The following is a 14,605-nucleotide window of genomic DNA, read 5'->3' on the forward strand; positions in this document are numbered from 1 at the left end:
TTATTACAAGAAGACGGTGAACGGACTTCACACCGTTCACAACAGCCTTTTGAGGAGACACAACAAATAACTGATGTCTATTGACTGTTGGTGTCAATAGAAGAAGTTGTCGTGTTTTTGTGACACAAGAGAGAGAGCGCAGAGACCGGTGCTTTTCTTTTTAGTTTCAATGTTGTTCTCATCCGTTTCGGAAGTTACCCGTTTCCTAACTAAAACTGGCCACGAGTGCTAATTGACCGTAACCTGTCACGAGCCAATACAAGTGAGGAAAGGAAACAATCACGCAGAGAGAGAGTGCGGTCGTTCATCGGCGTCGCTCTTGATTTTGATCGTCACACAAGCGACGAGTGAAAGACGCACACAAAAAAAAAAAAGAAAGAAGAAAACGAATTTGAACGAAGAAAATCAGCAGTGAATCATGTCGTTGTGTTTGCGTTGAACAGTGTCGGCCAGTTTTCCGTTCACCTTTTTGGAACCATTTTTGTTTGAGTTTTCTTCTATTGTCCGACAAATTTCTCCGATCCTCTGCCGGTCGTCACTTCAGTCATTTTGTTTGGATCACCAAAGACCAATTGAGCCCAAATCGTTTCGACGCCGCAATCACTTTGCCCTTTTTTTTTTTTTTTTTTTTTTTTCTTTTTTTTTTTTTTTTGTTAATCGGATTGTTGATTGTTTCCAATCGGCCGCCATGAGGATTAAGATGCCCGCCATGCGAATCGCTCAAGGTAAGATCAATCGACTATTTTTTTGCTATTTCCTTTCTCTCTTTCTCCTCGTTGACCAGTTTCGATGATCTGTTGCGATTCCCACATTAAACGGCAAACGTTTTCGGAATGTGTTTTTTTTTTTTTTTCATATTCGCGTGCTACGATTCTGTCTCTTTAATGACGTAAAAAAAAAAAGTGAAGTAGGCCTTATAGGCTGCGCGTGCGCCTTGCGTGGAAGAGAAAAATGCGTTCGTAAAGCGCATGTCTTGTCTACACCACTCGATTCTTTTCCGATTCCATGGCCGACTGAAAAAGGTCGCCCACCATTTGTACTACTATCACTGTGAGTTTTCCTTTCCCTTTTTTTTTATGCCGCTTGTCCGAATAGGGAAGTGTTAGGCCAAGCGTCCGGCGAATGGTCAGCGCCGGATGGACACCATCCCCGACGCATGCGCTAGTGCATCGGTGCCGTACGCTCAAATGTAGCCGGCCACTGACCGCTGGCTGAAAACATTTTAATACCTTATGTGCCATTTTTTTTTTTTTTTTGGTTTAAGAAACGGATAGGGGATAGCTGAATAAAACTGGTTAAAAGTTGGAAGAAGTAATTAGAGACATCCACTTTTAGGAGCAAATAGCTCAGAAATCGAAAATTTTATCACCGTGTCCGTATTGAAGTTTACTTTGCTCCACACGTTTTTGTTTCTCACGTAATTCGCTCTCTGCGTCCTCTCTTCCGATTGTGACAAGTGTACATATTTTTTATACTCGTTTTTTTTTTTGTCACTTTTACATTTTGTTTTTATTTTAGTTGTGGTCTACCAGCCCTCTTTCCATCTTCATCCCTTGTCTTTTTCTCTTTCTGTTATCTAAATTTAAATGTCTCGGACCTAACTCCACCCTGGTTCTTTCTTCCACCCAAAAGCCAAGACGAAAAATGAAACCAAGACAAGGAGACTTGAGAAAGGAACTTGATGAATTCCGACGGACCGAACAACAAACAAACTTACACAAAAAATTGAGAACGGCGCAATAATTAAAGGAAGTTGAAATGGCGTCGCTGGCGTCGGAGACGTCCATTTTTGTTTTTTGTTTTTTTTTTTATATCGAACGTCTCTTTTCCGAACTCTTTTGATTTTAGCGACCTTGTGATCACGTCGAAGTAAAACAGTTGCATAAGAAATTTTTCGACAAAAAAAAAAGAAGAAATCCTCTTTTTTTTTTTTTTTAGTTAGTTACGACTAATCAACAACGGTCGAGTTGATCCCTTGCCAATCTTGCTTGGATTTCTGGCGTTTTTTGTTTGTTTTATTTCTGGAAAGAATAACGAAAAAACAAAAAGAAAAGAAGGGGGTTGGAGACAGATGACAAGGATGGCCGTGTCCTGTCGTGCGCGTCTCGACTGCTATTTTTGGTCAAAACAACAAGGTTCCTCCTGGTCGAGCGGGCGGTCAACTTCGGTGAATAACAGTCGCACCAACTCAGCCCGTTTCACAATGATAAAAAAAAGAAGAAACTAAGAGATGGTGGGGGAGGACAACAGAGTGAAGCAACGTCCGCAGCAAAGCCTTTTTTTTTTTTTTCCAGCAGTGCTAGTGAAAAACAATCTTTGTTTTTTTTTTTGTGTTCCCCTTCGCTAGTACGGAAGGCAACAAACACTTTGACAATGATTCTCTCTGTTCGTGTATCGAAATGCATATTTATCTGAGGGGGGGAGGAAAAGAAAAAAATAGCAGTCATAGCCCATGTACTTTGCAAGGGAAACGTACGAGATGGATACTGAAAGAAAAAGAGAGAAAGAATGGTTGTTTACCGAAGTCCGTTTTCACTTTTCATTCTTCCCCTCTCTTGCCTACCTTTTCGATTTATTCTACATCGTTTTTTGTGTGTGTGTGTATGTATGTATGTTGTTGTTGGGCGTTCACAATTGAAGAGAGAGAGGGCCTTGAAGAGCTGACCCTTGGGCAGCCGGATGACCCGCTCGTCATCCATCAATAACGGGGCTCGCGCGTTGGGTCCATGAGACGTTCAAAAATCGCCCCTCTTTTTTTTTTTTTTTTCTCCTCCCCGAAATCGGATGATTTCTTTTCATTCATTCAAAACGCAGCATGCAACGATAATACAACATTCTTCCACAGTCGGAGTCAGTTTTTATTCGGTTTCGCCGCCACGTCAGGGATCTAGAAAAAGAAGAAGAAGGAAAAGATGATGGCGCATTGGGGAGAGTCTTGGTCTACGAGTGGCTAGTCAGGGAGAGCGTGAGAGAGTTCAAGGCTCGGTGAGCCAGTGACGGCGATTATCGTTATAGAATGAGAAAAAAAAAAAAATGTATATATAAGTGAAAGAAAGACATTAAAAGCAAAAAGGGCGACAAAAGAGAAGAGAGAATGGTCACATTGGTCAGCCACCAAAAAGGTTCTCCGGGCGAAGGGGAAAGCCGAAGAAGTGGAGGAACGTTCTGACCGCTAGATAGTTACCCACGATAAGCTTCAGATGATAAGAAGATGACCGCATAATAGTCTCTGGCATTGTCGGCTTATTTTAGTATTGACTTATTCTGAGCTCTTTACCCTATTCAAAACGAGTAACCGCTTGGCTTTGATTTATGTCAATGAGATGGAAGATTTGCCTCTTCTTTGCCTTTCTAAGGGAATGCATCGCAATATTCCGTTCATTTAAAAACAATTCTTTTCCCCTTGAAAAATCTATGTATTTATTCATCTCTTCGTGCGAATCTGTTGTTCGTACGGGGATTAATACGTTTTACTTTTTCAAGCAAAGTAGCGCAAGGAAAACTGAATGCCAATATGGATAAGTAGTTTCTTCATCGAGTGTTGCACCGCTTATTGCCAGAGACATTCTCAAATTCAAGTTTGGCTGCAAGCTGATGGACTGACCCAAATGGAGCCAGCTCGCTAAAAGCGATACATTGGCATGCCGGTGTGATAGGTGTCCCTTCCTATCTTGTCAGTTTTATTCCGATGTCTTCTTTTTTCTTTTCTTTTTTTTCGTTTTACTTTCTCAGTTCAGGCTCACCTCCAATCTCTTTTGCGCTTGTGACGTCATGTATCTTGTAAGCGCTTTTTTGTCGATCGGGTTTCGGAATTTTGAAAATTGCACGATCCGTGAGGATAGGGCAGATATGAATTCAGCGGATCAAGAAAGTCGGTCCCTTGTTGAATGGGAAACAAACATGGTAGAGAGAACAGAGCTCCAAGACTCATCCATTCTAGACTCCTCCGCATTTCAATTGTTTTCCTCCAAGGGCAAAAGTGACAGAGTAGATTCATCAATCACATTAGTTTGTGCCGAAAGATAATTTTTTTGTTATTCTGATCCGAGATCCGCCGGCCATCAGTTCCGTCTTAACGTGTCGATGTAAAAACAAGCGTGTGTGACGTCATTTATCCGTTTTATTTTTTTTTGTTATTTTTTTTCGCATGTGCAATCGTGGTTGTGCCCGTCTTTAAAAACGCTTTTCTTGTGTGCGACGTTGCAGCGGCTGAGCCGTGACGTCTCTGGGTTTTAGTTTGACTCACGCGAGTACACATGTACACAAAGAGAACGGACTTGTTTGTCAGCAAAACAGATGGGCCGTCCTTATTTTGTCCTGCCTTTATTCCTATTGGTTCTGTCAGTTCTTTGGCTATTATCTTATCGATTACTTCACTCCACACGTTTTTATTATTTTTTTTTTTAGTTGCCCGGTTTGCCCATATGACAAAGTGTGTTGCACATAGACAATGATTTTTTTTTTTTTGTTCTTTGCCTTTAAACAAAAACAAAAATTAGCCGATGGGTATTCACCTCTAGTAACGCCTCGCGGTGGTAAAAACATCAGGGCTAATAAATAACCACCGGTGGCGCAGGTGTTTAGCCCCTCTTGTTATTTTCTGTCTACCCCTCCTTCTTTTTTTTTTTTTCTATATACTTGTCCCATTCTCTCCTATATCAACCATTTTTTGTTTTGTTGTTATTATTCTTTTTTTTTTTGTTTTTCATCACGTCCTAAGCGTAGTAACATTCAAATATGGTGTTGGGGCCCTGTCGTTTAGTGTAACCCGCACCAGAAGAAATAATGAATCCCCCAACCGCCTGTCCCGCATCTGATTCATTTCGATATTGGTTTTGTGTCGAGCGGAAATGGTTGGTGCCGGGCACCGGAACTGACCCTTTTGTCAGGGTTCATTGCCGCTTTTATTTCCTCCTTTTTTTGTCTACCAGGTTTTTCAAATGATTTATTTTTAGCGCTCTCGAACCCACTTCTCTTATTCGTTTTCTTTATTTCGTTTGCAAATATCGAAAATGCCAACCACGAAAATCAAATTAACTTCGCCGCCAAAATCAAATCAAATAAATAAATTTTTTAAAAATAAAGAGGTCTTCGAAACGATTAGAAAAGAAGTTGAAGGCAGGTCAGCTGCGAATTTGAACCTCTTACTTCTCAAATGCGAAATGGGTTTGCCGAGCCGTGAAACAAATCACACCGTTTGCAAAATCTCACGCCGGTTTCTTTAGCACCGGGGTTTTACCATACCCAAATGCAAGGGGAAAAAAATTAGATGTAGGAAAAAAAAAAGAAAAAAGAGCACGGCAGAGGTTATGGAAAGGGTCATCCGCTCGCCTTCTTCGGCTGACCTTTTGGCAGAGAGCACGCTCTCTTCGTATTCACAACATCGTTTCGTCTTCGTCGAAAGAGTTATTCGGTCGTCATTTCTTCTTCTCTTTTTTTTTTTTTTTTTTTTTTATTTTTCTTTTCTATTCATATTCTTCTTTATTGTTTCCGACGCTGCTTACGAGCCCTGACGGTGCCCGTTGGTTCCCGTACGCAATTGACTAGCTGCGACCCGTTTATAGTGTTGGCGCGGGTCATTCTCATGAACTTACGAGGTCGACATTTCCGACCATTAAGACACGACCCCTCTGGTGGCCGTCTTGGACACTTTCCCAACAGCCTCATCGTTTTGCTCGACACACAACAACAAACAACAACAATACAATATAATAACCAACGTCTTCTCTCTCTTTCGACCTCTCTCTCACATAAGAGAAATTGGGGAAACACACACACAACGACAACGATTACTACTGAATTATGATGCCTTTCTTTCTTTTTTTTTTTTTGTTGAAATTCGAATGGCCCGCGACGACCAAAGATTTAACGTCAATGTGTGTTCTAGCTGAAGTGGCTGTACGTATTTTTTTTTTTCTCTGGAATTGCGGGTCGAAACCAACTTGGTACCCAACCAAAAAGAAAGAGAAAAAAAATAAAGAAGGGAGGGCTCTTTTCTTTATTCGAATGCATCACGTGATGAGTATCACGGACCACCCAATACGTTTCGAGTCACCATGTTTATATATATATATATATATATGTATATACATATATAATATATCTACACATTTTTCTTCTTTTTCCCCCTCATCTCGCCCACCAACATTTTTCTCCATTCTTTCTTGTTTCTCCATCCCAACAAAAGAGAAATATTTGCATAAAGAAAGAGAAAACGTGGAAAAAGAACGGGGGGGGGGGGGGGAGAAAAGAAAATAGAATGATAACAGACCCGATTGTGTTGGGCATCATAACGATTTCGTTCGATAGAAATCTCCGCCGGCTCAAGTCTTCCGTCTGCTCACGGTCAATGCTGATCCCGCTGCTGGCTCTCCTTCATCAGAAATGTAAATTCTCTCTTTCTACGACGTCCTCCGCGCACGCATTTGTTATTGAAATTTTACAGTCGATTGATCGAATCGAGCAAATGTGAGAAAGTTAACAAAAAAAAAAAAAAAAAAAAAAAAATAAAAAAAAAAAAAAGCGACATGTATTGATTCGATGTCTTGCCACGTCTGGCGAGTGGTCAGAATCAACTAGCCTCTCTCTCTCTCTCTGTCTCCGCCCACGAAACACTGGAACACGTAGGGCGCGCCGCCGTCGATTACAGCAACGATTCTTAATCAATGTAAATGGAAACTCTCTTTTTTTTTTTTTGTTTCCATCTCCCTTTTTACCTTCACTCATTTTCGTCGCAACCTTTTTTTGTTTTTTGTTTTTTTTTGTTATTCACTTTACTTGTGCGTACCTCTTTGTCCGTTTGTCCGTGTGGTGCGTATAGATGACGCCCGGCGCGATGCGCGCCCCAAACGAAACACTGTACGATCGAGGTGGCCGAGAGAGTACGCAAGATTAATGAAGGTTGATTTTCACCATAGCTTTTCACATGATTTATTTATTTATTCCTTTTCCATGTGACGCCCGTCGAACGAACTAAATGCGATACGAAGCGTGCCGCGAGTCAGTGCATAGGAAGAAGTGCACCTAATTCCAAAACAAAAAAAAAAGTCTGAATTTATTCTTCGACCCACAAACAATCACGAAAAAAAAAAAAAAGAAATAATAAAAAATAAAAGGGGCGAAAAAGAGAAAAGAACGGAGGTCGAATGTGCAGAGCGCACGATACCACAAAAACGCCCACACTCAACGGCGTCGTGAATGCGTACGTGTTGCTTCGGTGTCTTAGGGGTCATCTCGTTACCTGGCAGACCGGATATCGAGTTCCAGTTGGCCGACTGGCAATAGGCGTCGTTCGACCTTTGACCGGCGCATTTGGAGGCCCGATGGGACAGGCACGACTTTAATGCGTGCGTGCGCTCACTGTCCAGACGTGTTTCTTTTCTCATTGTTGCCAAAGAAGAATGGATGCTAAGCAAGACAAGTATTAAAATGGAAAACAGGAACGAAAAAGAAGAATTGCAATAATAATAATAATAATAAAAAAAAAAAAAATGGGGATCGTAGAGGTCACGGCGTCGTCGTCGTTGTTTTCATTCACACTCGTCCTCTGCCTGGCTAAGCTTGGCCCGTGTTGTGTGAGGGGAGGCCCCCGCGGCCAGGTTACTTTCCAAATGATTCACGCCGCCCCATTCCAACCAAACTGGACGGCATATCTCGCCTTTGCCCTCCCGCCTTCTTCCTTTTTTCTCTCTCGCTCTCTTCTTCTTGATTTCATTTCTTTTTTCTTTTTTTGTTCAGCTTTTTTTTTTTTTTTTTTTTTTGTTGTTCGGGATTTATGAAAGGAAATGGCTTTCGAAGCGGGATGCTAAAAACAGAATAAGACATGGAGAAGGGGAAGAGGTAGATAGAGAGAGAGCGCTGCGAGGTCAGTGACGAGAGGTCAGCGTGACGTTTCAATGGACGGGCGCGTGAATGAGAGATTGTTTCTGATCTCAGAGGTGGGTTTCATGCAATTGTGCAGGAGGTGGAGGTCAACTGGTGTAGGCAGAAGAGGTCGTGCAGCATTTTTTTTTTATTCCCTACTCCGCAAGTCTCTGCTCCCCGCCCTCCTCCCCCTCGCCTTTTTGTGGTCTCTTTTGTTACCCCGTTGTTTTCTCATCGGTGGAACACCGATCTCACCGAAATCCGTGTGTGTGTGTGTGTGACGATAGCAAAAAAGAAAGAGAGAGAAACAGAATGAAGAAGAGAGGGGGGAACAAAAAAGAAAAGCACAAAAAAATGAATAAACACAACAACAAAATAAGAATGCGTCCATTAAAACGAAATTTTGGTGAGGGTCGCCAACGTGAGATTCAGGTCAGCCCGGAGAAAAAAAAAAAAAAAGGCTACAAACGTTTCATTTTTAAATCTTTTCTTTTTTCCTCGTAATCTAACCAATTTTACCTATCAACTTTTGAACTAGTAATGTCGTTAGTTCAAAGCTTTATCATAATTTTTCTTCTTTGAAATTTCCATTTTTCTTTTTTTTTTTTTTGTTACTTCACTTACAGTATCTTTAAAAGAGAATTAATTTTTTTTTCAATGTTGCTTTGTCGGGAAAGAGAAGAGGAATCGCAGTCAAATTAGTGAGGGCAACAGGTAAAACGTTTCACAGCGGTAGAGATTTCTTTTTTTTTTTTTATGTAGCGGTCAGTGCCAGTCGTTAGTTGATAGATGATGATGCCGAGCGCATCACCTGGCCGACCTTTTACGTCATCCGTGATAAAGCGTTAGAGCAAAAACGAAAGGAAAAAGAGGGAGAAAAATTCATCCATTCTCGTTTGAACTAACACCCATTAACGAGTAGCCCAACTTTCATATCCGGTAACGGAAGATTAAACAACCTGCGCCCTACACATTGAACAACTTTGCTTCTTCATTTTCAGCGTCTCTTTTGTCTTTTATTGAGCGTATCTTTTTCGGGGAAGGGTTTTGCTGGCCCTGTTGATGTTAACCTGGTTCCAACAATAGCATTCTCACCGTTAAATAGCAATAACAAGGCTGAGCGCGAAGTTGTATTTCATCGCGCAGATGTACACCAACGCAATGCACAGCGGTTTATTTTGACTAATTGCACTTTCGTCACCGTCTCGTTTCATTACACTGAACCTGAATAACGTTAACCAATAAAAAAAAAAAAAATCTGTTAAAATCATCGACTGATGTTGTGCCCTTCAGGTGTAGTCGCTACAACAACGGTGTCCAACAGTAACTGGACCCCTTTCAGATTGCCGAGTCATGTCCGTCGTTTCGTGCGCTATCGAGACAAGAGGCGGACAACGAGCCTTTCTTTTTTCCTCCTTTCAAAAGGTTTCAAAAAAAAAAAAAAAAAAAAAAACTAACTAAAGAAATAAAGAAAAAACACGAAAGTCTGTGATTTAAAAACAGAAGATAGTACCCGGAATGAACGATGGTCACTGACATTGCCTTTCAATTATTTCTCGGATGCAAACAAAAATAGATCCCGAACGATGGACAATCAAGCGAGACGAGAAGTAGAACTTCGAAACGATGCTGTTACTGATGTACTTAAAAAATAGCGTTTTACCGCAAAAGAGAAGTGACTGGTATTCGTCTTAGGACGTCATTTCAGGCTATGTTTGGGGTTCATATTCGTACGCAACATCCACTTTACGAAGAGCGTCAAAACGCTTTTACAAGTAGGTCAGCATCATGTTGCCTTCTTAATTGGTCACCAAAGGGTGAAGACAAATAGCTTTGCCAGTGTCATGGCCAGCAGCAGTTGTCACAATATGTAAAACTTGTGAACCCGTCATCAGGGAACAACATTGGCCACTATTTTATCGCTCTTAAAAACGGCAACTTGGCTGTAAGTTGACGTCTCATTACTTTTTCGACCTCCATCTTCACGTTCAATATCGTTTTTTTTCCGTTTCCATTTTATTGATATCTTGCAACAGCTTTCTAGAAAAAAAAAAAAAATAAAGGTTTATTTTTTATTGCGAGAGTCCCAACCGGACACAGCTTACGTATTCGCAGTCGGCAGAGGGTAGTATAAGGTGGCCCAACTGTCAACACATGTCCTGCATCCGGCAGGCCGATTAGTAGTCGAGCACACGAGTGTGTGAAATAATAACAAGTGCTTCACAAATCTATGGAAGCGGCGTAGCGTGCTTGTCTCAGTGTGTGTGTGTGTGTGTGAGTGTGTCTGTGGGAAAGAGAGAAGAGCGAAGGAGTGTGAGCTATACGTTAGGACTGAGCGTGCGCGCGTTCGCTTATTTATAACTAAAGGAATGATGGACGTGGTCAGACCTTTAACCGGACGTGCAGCTTATGGCGCGACACCGCGCGCTGTCGAGGCTGCCGGCCAACTGGGGCCATCCGTCACACTGTCAATTCGAACGTCATTTTCGCCTCTTATTTTTGTTTTGATTACGGCAAGGGAAATGAAACGAGGAAAATTTTTTAAAAAAGTTTGAAATATAAAAATAAACAAATAAAATGCGATGATGAAAGTGAACAAGAATAAAGCGTAGAAAAAAAAAACAAAACAAAAAAAAAACAGGCCAAGACAAAGAATATCAGCACATGAAATCAGGTCGGTACTGGTTGAAACCGACTTGCTATAGACCGTTGGTATAAGGGAGGACCGTGGGTGGCGCACACCATTGTTTCTCTTTCTGCGTCTACCCATTTTTAATCTTGGCTTGCGGTCGAGGCCTTTTTTTTTTATTATTATTTTTTGGTCACTATTGATACGAATCTCTCGCGACGGCCAAAAAAAGAAATCCTAAAAAAAAAAGCTAAAAGGGCGCAAGGAAAGACATGTAAAACCAAATTGCGAGATCAAAACAAAACAAGAAAAAAAAAAAAAAAGTATAACCGGGGAATACAAACCCTAAAAACGGGCTGCCACAGGAAGTGTATAGATTATTGTGCTACTCCCGTTCCAAGATCACCAGTCACACGGAAGACAAAAGAGAAAAGAGATGAAAATCGGAGAGGAGCGGGGAGGGGGACAAAAAAGAAAACCGCGAATATCCGGAGTAAATAGGACGAAGGATGCTGCGGCGTCCGCTCGCACCACTCGGATGTTGGTGACTTGGTTTTACGCTGAATGCACTCCACCTAAAAACACACGCAGACAAGCCTCAAATAAATCGTGAGAAAAAGAAAAAAAAAAAAAAAAAAAAAAAAGGTCACTAAGAAGCAATAGCGGAATCCATTGAGTTTCCAAATAGCTCAAAAACTTGCTAAACAGAGTATGAAGGGCAATACAGACAGCGAGCGGAAGAAGAAGCTAAAGAGACAAGTAAGAAAAAAAAAAAAAATGGTTGGAATAGATTTATTTATTCCGGGTTTCTGGTCTCTCGACGGCAGCGACGGCGACGACGACTTCCTTTCCACTTTTTTTTTTTTTTTTTTAATTAATATAAAAAAAAAAAAATACTCGGCTTTTTCTCGTGTACTGTATGTGTGTAAGTATGTGTCGTTGTTGTTGTCCCCCCCTCCCCCCTCCTTGACTCTTGGTTTTTTTTTTTTTTTTTTTCTCCCGTCCGTCCGGGCGTGTAACTCGTGTGACGGAACCGGCACCGCCGCCCCTCCACCCTTTACGCGCTTGTTTTCCTCCCTTTTAGGACTCTCTCTCGTTCCCTCGTCCTCTTGTTGTTCGCTCTCACTGGGTCTCTCTCTCTCTCTCTCTCTCTCTCTTTTCTTGCTCTTATGTTGTGGTGTGTTACCGATGAACTTGGCGGAACATCCTGTTTGTTTCGGCAACCAGATACTGTTGGGAACGTTCCATAACCCCCATTTCTCGGTCGTGTCACAAGGCGAGCGCTCTTAGCCAATTCGTCTCCCTATCATCCACCTCCTCCTTGCCCTTCCTCTCTCATTCTTGCATTTTTTTACTTCGTTTTTTTTTTCTTCTTTTTTCTCATGAGGGGGTAGAAACAAGAGGTGAAGGGGGTGGAAAGGCAATCGGATGTCTTGCATCATCGTTTTTCCTTACCGTTCGTATCCCGAAAGTTTGGCAATGCCCTGGCACGACACTTCATTTTTTTTTAGTCCCCCCCCCCCTTTTTTCTCCCCCCTTTCCAAAAACATGACGGCACTTTTCCTAAGACGCCAATAGAATTCCACACTACCCGGCGAAAAAAGCCTCCAGCGGATGAAATTGGAGATTTCCAGCGTTTTTTTTTTTTTTTTTTTTTTTTCCGTGTGTATGTTTTGTTTTGTTTTACCCTCTTTTTCTCGGGGTTACTAGTTCCGCCGTATTGTGTAACAAGGTCTCTCACTCGCTCTTTTTCAAAGAGGTTGATAAGTGCGGACGTTTAAGGTGGACTCGAGCAGGGGAAACTTTAGGACGAGATGGGGAAAACACGCCCTCCTTAACGAATCCATCTCAAGTGAAGCCCTCTCGTCCTCTTGCCTTAAAATAATGGCATTTCCATTTCGTCCTCGTTTCTCTCTCTCTCTCTCTTTTTTTTTTTCTCCCCATTTCCCCCCTTTCGGCTTTGATTTAATTCTGCCAGTTGTTTGTTCGACGTTTTGTGTGAATCCGCACGCCAAGCCACCGGCGGATATGAACCTCTTGAAATTGAATAAAAAGAATCAAGAGTTTTTTTTTAAATTTTTATAAAGAGAACGATGGCCATATCTAGACATCAGGTAAAGGTATTCGAGAGCCACACCAAACAACTTTCCAATCAGCAGTAATTTTTGTTCTGCGTGGCATTGTTGCTCTTGAAACTGTTCTGCTAACTCTAATCAAAGAAACGTTCGGTAAGCTAAACACATAAAAAAAACAAGCCACGATAAAATATAAAAAAAAAAAGACTAGGCGACTAAAGCACAAAAAGTCAGGACCCACCCAGCATTAAAACATTTCTCCTGCTATCGGTGGAACAAAACAAAACAAAAAAAATCAAAATGGCTCTTTTTTTTTTTTTTTTTTTGCCTTTTAACTACAAGCTTTTGAAAAAGTCCAATGGAATCAAGAGTGAGGGCGCATAGAGCGTAGATTTCGTTTGGTCTTTTTTCTAACGTTTAGGGGTGTACGCCATGGTCGGTTGATGCCATATTGTTTTCTTGTTTTGCGCCTTTTTTTCTGATTTTTTTGGGGTCGTTTTCAGTCTTCCTCATTTTTTTTTCTTTTTTTTTTTTTCTGTTATTGTTATCGTGTTGTTGTTCCTGTCACGTCGAGCAGAGCCGGAAGAAATGGCTCCCGATTCGCTGACGTGCGGCGTCTGCAGGAAAGAGTTCCCGCTGGGAGAGATCGTCCGCTTCATCCAGCACAAGGTCCTCTCTTGCAACAAAGAAAACTACCGGGTAATGTGCGCCCGCTCCGGTCGCGGCGGCGGCGGACCCGACGCTGACGACCTTTCGCTTCAAATCGACAGCGGCGGCAGCAGCGGGAACACCGCATCCACCACCACGGGATCCGTTTGCTCGAGGAGGCCTAGCATCTCGGCACCGATCAACAGTCGCCGTTTGACAGCAACCATCTCGTCCTCATCGGCACTGACCTCGGCCACTGACACAGCCGACGACGTGCCAACTGAAGCTGGCGCTGGACAGAGTGATCCTTGTTGTTCTGTCAAGGCTGAAGAGGTTGAAGATCGTACCGGAGCCCATAAAGGCCCAACAACAGCCGATGCCGAATCCAACACGGTCAACTCCGGTAAGAAGAACCATCCATCTTATTCTCCCATCGATTTCAATTGGTTCCAAATTGTTCGCATCTCCGTCGACCGATCGCGATCTAGAAGCATTAAAAAACTTGACCGAGGGAAAGGCCTCTCAAAAGGAATTCCATAAATATAACACACACACACACACAAAACTAAATCAAACACGAAGGAATCAACAGCCTAAGAAAAAAGGGGAAATTGGATTCGAATAGCCGATAAGAAATGAAGCTGGGTTTACGCCTGGGAAAGCAAGCCGACGAAACTTGGCCAACTCGTTTTCAATCTGCCGCTCGCATCAGGAAAAAAAAAAAAAAGAAAGAAAGACGGACATTGGCATGTCAGTCCGCACGAATTCAAAATGCAGCGTGTCCGGGAAATGCCGGACTGTGCGTCCGAGACGCTTCACGAATCATCGTAAAAATAACGAAATGAAAAGATAAGATGGAGAAACAACGCCGACCACCGCCCCCGCTGAGCGCGCCGCTCGACGGTGGTCCGTCCGTCCGTTCCGCACAGAAATACTTATCAACAATGTATTTTTTTTTTTTTTTTTTCGGTTTTTCTTCGTTTTTTTCGGGGATTTGCTTTTTTTTTTTCTAGATTCTAAGTATTTTCGTTGACAAACAAAAGAGAGCTAGGATAAACAACTCAAAAACACGAAACGAAGGAAATCCAGGATAAAACGAGGCGAACACGAAGAGTTTCAAATATTTTGAGTGTAACGTTGAGAGCCGAATCCTCAATGGTTTGATGCACCGAACTTATTCTAACCGTAGGACAAGGCACTTTATGAGCGGTTGATGCTTAAAGCTGCTTCACGCGTCATATATTTTCCTTCTTGTTTTCGATTTTTATTTTTTTTTCCTCCTAATCAACTCAAACCGTTTTATAATCTTGAATAATTACCTGTAACGAAATGTTAAAAAGGCCATCATTCTTTGATAAATCAAAGTTCGGCACGTAAGAAAACTATGCGA

At 41.9% G+C, this 14,605-nt stretch overlaps 1 protein-coding gene across 1 annotated transcript in view; it reads left to right on the forward strand.

The window, feature by feature from the left end:
* Positions 1–632: 632 nt before the first annotated feature.
* The window catches only part of LOC130691354 (B-cell lymphoma/leukemia 11A-like), a 32,484-nt gene continuing 18,511 nt past the window's right edge, over positions 633–14,605 (forward strand). The window contains exons 1-2 of the mRNA XM_057514294.2: positions 633–725; positions 13,145–13,618. Coding sequence (XP_057370277.1) covers positions 689–725; positions 13,145–13,618 — 511 coding nt within the window. The 5' untranslated portion in view covers positions 633–688. The remainder of the gene's footprint in view (positions 726–13,144; positions 13,619–14,605) is intronic.

Source organism: Daphnia carinata, chromosome 1 (genome assembly GCF_022539665.2).
Source record: "Daphnia carinata strain CSIRO-1 chromosome 1, CSIRO_AGI_Dcar_HiC_V3, whole genome shotgun sequence".
NCBI classification, from domain to species: Eukaryota; Metazoa; Arthropoda; class Branchiopoda; order Diplostraca; family Daphniidae; genus Daphnia; species Daphnia carinata.